This window comes from Durio zibethinus, chromosome 15 (genome assembly GCF_047325235.1).
Source record: "Durio zibethinus cultivar Kanyao isolate XHJ-2024 chromosome 15, ASM4732523v1, whole genome shotgun sequence".
Taxonomy (NCBI): Eukaryota; Viridiplantae; Streptophyta; class Magnoliopsida; order Malvales; family Malvaceae; genus Durio; species Durio zibethinus.
Genome location: NC_143176.1, coordinates 18,738,180 through 18,746,684, shown reverse-complemented (window position 1 = coordinate 18,746,684; position 8,505 = coordinate 18,738,180). Strand labels below are relative to the sequence as shown.

Below are 8,505 nucleotides of genomic sequence, written 5' to 3'. Positions count from 1 at the left end.
TTAAAGCCAAAGCCTCAAGCCCTCAACACAATGGCTAGAAGAATAAACTTTTATGCCTGCTTGACTTGGACACCAGCCAGAATAAATACTTTTAAATGGCCTCATTGATGATCCATCACATGTTCATATGAGTTTGTATTGATTATACTTTTTTTACAAAAAGAAATCAATCATACGAAATCTTAAAAATTGGCATGTGAAAACTCGTTGAGTCTTGGGATATTAAATTAAAAAAAAATGTTGCTTTCATAATGTTAATCCACTCCTCACATCATCACAATTCAATCTGTTAGAAACTTATTATGACCCACAATTTTTAATAATTTCAACATTTATAAAATACAGGTAACAAGATACAAAAAAAAAAGATAGATAATTACAAAAAAATGTAAGCAAAAAATACAAAAAATAATACAAATTAGTTGAAAATAATCAATTCTCATAACAATACATATAATAATCTATTATTCAACATATACTAACTTAGAGACATACTAATAATAACACTAAATATAAAAACACCTATTTGTACAAGAATAGAAAAAAAAAAAGGTCGAATGTTGAGCACTAAAAGTATTCAAACCTTTTCATGAATGTTAACAGCAAAATTTGCATTGCATGAACCGATGAAAAAGAATTCAGCAGCCTTTGATAAAACAACAGAAAAGCAGTGATGAACATAAGAAATGCAGACTGGCAATACAACCATTCACCCGATTCTTTTATAGCAGTGGAAAAAAGGGGGGGAAAAGAGAGCCAAATTTCGAAAACAAAATGTTTATAGTTCTAAATACATTGTGCACATCTATGAAAATTGAAATTGTGTAAAATGAAAGTAATCTTTACTTAATTCCAAAATCTTTTACAATGCTATTGCAGTAGAACAAGTTAGCCAAGATTTGACCTTAAAGTGAACACTATTACCTTCTTGTGCTAAAGTAGTTTCAGTGTCCAAGTGGGCTTCTAACTCATTCCACCTTCGAGTTAGATTTGTCATCACTACCTTCTTCAGCTGTAACTGCAGTCTTTGACTCTTCAAACTCCAATAACTGCACATGATGTTAGATCGTATCAACCAAATCACAACATTCTGAATATAGAAGATAATCACTTCGTTGTTCTTTTACCATTATAATCCCACACTCACATAGAATGTCTGTTTTTTCTTTTTCTTTTTTACAAGCAAAAGACAGTTTGAAAAGAAAATGAAATAAAAATTCCAGGCCAAGAACACGATGCCAGAGAGAATCAAAAAAGGGTGGAGAACAAACCGGTTTGACGTCCCCGTTCCACAAACAGTGAGCAGCCAAAAATCCAATAACGCCCGGTACAATATACAAAAGTGCAGGCTGAAACCAAAATGAGCATAGCAGACCATTGGGTTGTCATGATAGAGAGCAAGTACATATCCACAAGATAAAACTCTCAATGGATACTGCAGTAAATGCATTAAGAGGAAGACAAAAAACAACGGTTCGTGAATAGCTTACCTGTGCAGCATGAAACCAGTTCATTACAAGAATTGTAAGGACCAATCCGACTGTGTATCCCAAAAATGCACTCTTAAAATACTGGCTCTCTTTCCCCCTGGAAACATCGAATCTTAATGCCAGTGCTACAAAAATACCTGCAAGGGAAAACATAAACCAATATAAAAAGAGAAAATATTGATCATATATTATTTTGTTTCTGTATCATAGATAATAGATACAAATAATTCTATGAGAAGAAAATTTTTAATATTAAAAGGAATAATGGTCAATCAAAATGGAAATTAAAAGCAGAAACATTGTTGTCCAAATGAGTAAATGTATATTTATCACCATAATTCTTTATGCCAATCACTAAAAATCAGAGTCCTAAAGCAAAAGGTTCATCATCTTTCACTTGAGAATAAATAGCATTAGGAAAAAAACAAGTGGCTGATAGTAATTAGTATCACTGCCCAGGAATCTTTGCCATCCTAAGAACAACAATGATTCAGCCATTGGTTAAAAAAGAAAAAAAAATTAAATAAAACACTTCCATAATCATACAACATTAGTCAAATGGGCTACAGCAGTAAATGAGATCATACTCTAGAAACAGAATGCATGAGTATCTAAATAGAAGCAGTCAAGAAAGAACCCTATGAGTTTCAGAAAGCCTGTTAACACACTTCCTGTGAGCTTGAATTATGGTAAGCCTTGAACATCAAAGCATATGAATGAAGTAAAAACAGCTGTCAAGACAAATACATCAGACCTCTAGATACAAAACAAAATACAAAATACAATTACTAAAGGAAATAGTCATGTTAATTTCACCTGTTTCAACATTATCTAAGAAAGACTTCCTTTTTTTTTTTTTAGTTAGAATGACTTCATCATAAAATAATACAAAACAAGAAACACAAAATAACAGCTCAAGCCATAACAACACCATGCATTAGACCTATCAACTAAAAAATGGTTTTCAAACATACCAGGTATTACAATATCTCCAAGTCCAAGCATAGAAAATGGTCGTGCAGAGTCTGCTGTTGGGAACAAAAGCTGCAGAAAAGTATTAAAGCATTTAGATCACCATAATACATTGAAAGCATAAGGAATGTATGTAGAAATAAAAGCTAAAACAGGCCAAGTATTTCAAATAACAAAGAGAACTGACCTTTATGGGAGCATCGAAAGACTGAGCAACACTAACCATCACAGGAGTGAAGAAAACCCAGAAAATATCATATACAAAAAGCCCAGCCTGAGAAGGCAAAAATCATACAGAAAACATAGTTGCACATGAGAAGGCAAGTATATGAATTGGTCAAATATAGCCTTACAATTTAGCTAATCAGCAACAAAAAGAAATCAACATAATCATGCCAGCATGATAATTAAAATAAAATTTTGATCAAAGTAGGTTTCAAAGGAACCTGGAAAAAAAAAAAAAAAAAGAAAAACCTGAGTTCAAGAGTTACTAGAAAAATTTAAGAACTGCTAATATGAAAGCATGAAGCTTGGAACTAGCAACTGTCAAGGAATCATAAACTTGTGTGATGCTCAGAAACCACATGCTAAAATAAATAGAGATTAATGCAGCCAGTTGCATAAACATCAATGATCATGCGATACAATCCACGTTAGTGAGCTGGTGGCAGTTGAGACATGAAAACATAGTTATCAATCTCTTTCAAAACAAGGTAAATAAATAGAGTGGTTTGAAAAGAATGAATAAGATAACTCTCTTCAAAATGACTCCATGAAAAAACATCTTAATTAGAGTCCGCAATTAACTTCAACATAGATAGAGTTCCTTCATGTTCCATTATCAATAGAAAATTTTCAAGAAACCAACAATATTTCATTCAAAAGTTTCACCCGAGAAGAAGAAGGATTATTCTTTAATCTCTTCCACTTCAAAGTGTCAATTGATATAACTATGAATAAGTCAATAAACCATCTTCGGAATTAAAAAATGCAAGATCTTGCCAAAAAATTGCAAATGATAACCAAAAACATAAGTTTAGGTAAATATTAAGATGCTGACCATGTCTATATTCAGCACAATAATTTCTATGACAACCAAAAATTTTTCTCCAGACGCACCATCAATCAAAAAATATGTACATATAAATTTTTTAGTCTGTATCTATTCAATCTCATTTGCAATTATTTACATGCTTATGCAAATTTGTCTTACTAATACATTATTGCCATAATTGAAGCACATTCACAAGAAATGTTTGACACAATGAAGAAAATACAGCAATGCAATGCACATGCAGACTTACAAAAAAAATGGCTCCAAGCCCATAAGTACATCTAACCATCATGAATGGCAAGCAAAATGTCCAATAATGAAGCTAAAACAACCATAGAATACGTGTCTTCCAAAAACTAATAAAACCTCAAAAACTCAAAACAAGAAAGAATGTTGGCATAAAGTGTAAGATAGAAGATGCAAGGACCAATTAAGTCTCTGCTAAAGAAGATAGCTAATAATAAGCAATTATAGGGAAGTTGTCCAATTCATTGATCATGATGAGCTAAAAACCATGCAAATCATTGCTACATTAAAAAAAAAATAGAGTTAAGTTGTCTCAATAACAGGGAATAATACTTTTCATAAATAACCACAATAACTAAAACCACTAATCCACTTCTTACCAAGAGAATGGCACCAGTCTTGAAAGATCCAAGAGAAAGCATTTCAATTCCCTACAAAAACCAACAATGTAAACCTTCAAATCCAGCTAGTTAATATGTGTACTCCAATTGACAAAATTAAAGCCATAAACTTCAATAAGTAGTAGGAAAAAAAAAAGGTGTTGGGATATAGATAAATCCTAAATGTCTTCACAAAATTATTAAACGATAAAGAAAAATAATACTTTCATAATCCTTGAACTTCTTAATTAAACCCTAGCCACAAATTTGATAGGATCAACTATATGCTGACGCCAACACGAATTATTTTATTGTTAAAAACTAAAGTGATTTAAATAACTGTAGCAAATGATGAATTGGAGTCTGTTAGACAATTTGAAATGCTGGAGCAAAGGAACATATTTTCATTTTTGTAATATGCTCATCCAAAAAGTACTTTTCAGCTAACAGAAATAAGAACTTCCAACTTATGTGTTTAAATACTGAAAATAAATATAACTAATAAATATCATTTTATCTAGTATCATTGAAAATCATAGAAAAAGGAGTAGATGATTTTCCAAGTATCAAATAACTCATTAATCAGACATTGCTGTTCATTAGCAACTAGCAAGGTCAACAAGACAGGTACTTCAGACAAACCTGAATGCAAAAAGAAAGGCCCAAAATGTTATTAGCCAGCCAATGCTTCTGTGAAGCATACCATGCACAGAAAAAAGTTCCAGGGATCGCAGCTACAATCTGAGATCTTGTGAACTCAATGTCCAAAGCTGTTTAAGAAAGGTGCAAGGAAAAACATCATTCTGCATCACAAAAAATCAACTAGATCAAATAAGGACTCTGAGGCGTCAATAATGGATATGACCGAATAAAGATGTACTCAACTTTAAACAGGAAAAAGTTACATCACTCCAGCAAAAATTTAACACCTTAAATTCCAAAAGCATCCATAGAAATAGGCATTCAGCTTATTCCAGTGGGCAGACCTGGCAACTTTATATAGCGCAAAAACCAGAATGCTAGTAAACTGCCAAAGGAACATAAAGTCCCAAGAAAGGGTATCATGTCAACCAAAGAAACAATTCCATTTTAGATTTATGGAAATTCCAAGGGCAAATCCAGGAAACTGAAGAATATTTGAGCTGGAGCTTTGAAAAAACTAACAAATTATAAAAAGCCAGAGAACTTAAATGCGCCTAGTATCATTTCATGAGAAAAAGAAAGTTCCTACTATCTCCACCCATCACTTCCTTCCACACACAAGAAACTCATCTCAAGTAATTTTCAGACCAAAAAATGGGAAATAACATAAAAGCACTGAATCAATAAGAGACTCTCACAAATACAAGTACATTTAAAAACTTCCAATCAAATATCAATGATGCTTGCCTCGATAAAAGATGTAATAAAGCCAAAATAAAGCAGAATGTCATAAAAAAAAAAAAAGGTTCAAGCAACAGCTAAAACAGAGTATGCTTTGCAAAAAAAAAAGGAGTTATATCCAGTTCAAAAACTAGACAGATACTATTATAAGTAAAGTTAAAAATATACTTCAAAAGAATTATAAAAGAAGGGGCATACAGCGAAAGTATGGAAAATGCCAAATGATAAGATCCTTATTCCAATGCTTAGGCAAGAAGCGTTTTATGGCAGGTAATATTGTTGCCCTGAGAACAATGGAAGAAAGAATAAATGAGATAATAATACAAAAGATTATGACCTATTTGAACTATTTGTATAAAGTAAAACAATAGTGGCAAATCCATATGGAAAGAACATACGAAAGAGCAATGATTCCAAGCACAAAGAAATAGCATGTCAACACTGCATTAACCAAGTCTTTCGATAAGAACTTGAACAGTAAGAAAAGTGATAACAGCATCGCACTCCCAATGAAGGGAAAACGCATAGCATGCTCACTAGACATTGTCTCCTGTATGATAGACATGATACTGTTAGCCAATTTTGATCTAAAGTCCTTAATAACAACACAAGAAAGTGGCAAGATTAATTTAAATACTACCATACTCACCAATGGTGGAGTTGGTTTGACAGATCGATAGCAGCCCACATATACTGCAAGGCATGCAGTCAAAATAACATTCAGGTTAGGGTCTACCTTAACAAAAAGTGGTGCCAACGTCAACCCTGCATTTAGAAAACCATGCAAACTACATTAAAAAAGTCAAGTTTCTCAACCCTGTGGAAATAGAATATGTATGTGCCTCCTTAGAGATCTCATATCAGACAGTGACGTATAAAATGAAATGCTCTTGGTTCCAAATATTCTCTAAAAGAATCAACCACAAGACCAATATCTATTTTTCACCATTATATTGAGCAAGATTCATGAAGTATGAAATCTAATATTTTCAAAGATAGCATAATAATGCATTTTGGACTGAGAAAGTTGGGGATATGCGACGCAAGGTGCATCCATATGGTTGTTACTTTTGCTAATTACTTTCTTGGTTCATAAAAAGTTGCTAAAAAGAAAAAGAAATTAGATAACAAAATCATATTTAATTAAAATAAGAAAATAGTTAAAATGTAACACAAATTCTAACTTAATTGTTTCAGATAAAACTAAACTCATGCATTTTGCTACTTAATTCTTCCAAAAAAAAAAAACTTACATCCAGAGCAACAACCAAACAAAGCCTAAATTTCCATTCCTCAAGTTTTTTAAAAAATGCAAGAAATGAAATTCGTTTAAATTTTCCACATATAACCATAACTTTATAAATAAAACATAGATCTTCCATACCATAAAATAATAAAGCTAACCCATATCTACCAAATTACAGATTCCCAAAATCGAAAAAAAAAAAAAAAAGGTCAAATTCCACCCCCAAATCACTTCTTTCCTACCAGTTCTCATCTTTTCTTTGCCACTTAAACCCAAAGGCAGTGTAACTAACTAAACCCTCTCTGCTACTAATCAACTAAATCAACAAATGAATAATGAAATTGAACGAAAAATTATCCAAAGAAAAAAGAATTCGATAAAAACAAACCAAAATGTAAATAATAAACTAAACTTAATCCAGAATAGATAAAAAAAAAGGCAAACCTGCTAAAGCCAAATTGGCGAGTCGTTCTGTGTTCTTCATCGTCGTCGTTTATTTCTAATATAACAGCGACGTAAACTCGAACTTATTTTTAGCTACAAAAAATTAAAAGTCAAAATAGATCGAAACAATTAATGAATTAGTTGAGAAAGAAATAAAATTAAGATTTAAATGAATTTCCAAGTAAAATTAGGATTAGAACCTTTGATTTTATAAATCTCTTTCTCTCTCTAACGGTGGATGGAGTTTTAGAGATCGGAGATATCGGAAATGACAGCAAAGAAAAAGAGAAAGAGAGAGAAATTTTCTAAATTTTTTTATAATTCATTTTCTCAGATTGAGAGAAAATTTGGGTAAAGGACTAACGGTATAAATCAGGCGGTCAATGTATTATACGTTATTATTATTTATTATCACATTAATTCATAAATTTAATAAATTAGATGTGTTTAAAAATAAATATTAAAAATTATTTAATTAAAAAATAGTTATTGAATATTTTAAATTTTAAATTTTAAGGATTGTTAATTTTTTAAATTTAGGAATTAATAAGATAATAGTACATGATGCATAGATTATATATTGATAGTGAATAAAATTAAATCATAATGTATTCTCTTAAAAAACTTTATTTCATATATAATATTATATTACAATATACATAAAAAATTAATAAGATTTGCATATGTTGATAACTTACGTTGACAACCTATGTTATTGACATGTAAGATATTTTTAAATAATTTTATTCTATCAATTATTTAATTTTTTAAAATTTAAAATTTTATATTTATCAAAGTCTTTAAAAATATATAAAATTTTATCTTAATTTAAATCTAATAAAATATATTTTCTTATATTTCACTCTTACCCAATTTAAATAGTTTTTAAAAATTAAATCTTTAAATTTTAGGAATTAAAAATTATACACTGTCTAAATTAATATTTATATAAATTTAAATAAATAAAATATATGGTTGAACCACTCTTATTTACCAATATATTGTCTTTATGTTTTTATAATTTAAAATAAAAAAATATTTTATCTTAATTTAAAATTACACATATATCTAAATTTAAAATAATACTAACTTTTTTTATCTTAATTTCAAATTAAACTTGGATAAATTAAATTTTTAAAAATTTATATTTTTTTAAATTAAGTAATTATCAAATATATATTTATAATTTTTTTCACAATCAATATTTTCTTCTTTTCATCATAAAAGTTTGACAAAATAAAGTTTCAAAATTGAATATGAAAAAAATTTTCATAATATATCACATGTGTA

General features: G+C 29.9%; 1 protein-coding gene across 2 annotated transcripts; it reads right to left on the bottom strand.

The window, feature by feature from the left end:
* Window positions 1-629: 629 nt before the first annotated feature.
* Window positions 630-7,593, bottom strand: LOC111301183 (signal peptide peptidase-like). Of its 2 annotated transcripts, none has more exons than XM_022896665.2 (12): window positions 7,416-7,593; window positions 7,216-7,308; window positions 6,175-6,290; window positions 5,924-6,075; window positions 5,724-5,809; window positions 4,785-4,912; window positions 4,143-4,193; window positions 2,650-2,736; window positions 2,465-2,534; window positions 1,491-1,627; window positions 1,272-1,349; window positions 630-1,049 (listed from the first exon to the last, which is right to left on the bottom strand). In XM_022896665.2, the coding sequence occupies exons 2-12, from the start codon at window positions 7,253-7,255 to the stop codon at window positions 969-971; spliced, it is 1,026 nt and encodes a 341-aa protein (XP_022752400.2). In that variant the 5' UTR covers window positions 7,256-7,308; window positions 7,416-7,593; the 3' UTR covers window positions 630-968. The 2 variants fall into 2 exon arrangements, with proteins under 2 accessions (XP_022752400.2, XP_022752401.2); XM_022896666.2 differs by having other exon boundaries at window positions 6,175-6,218; window positions 7,416-7,573.
* Between the last annotated feature and the right edge of the window lie 912 nt (window positions 7,594-8,505).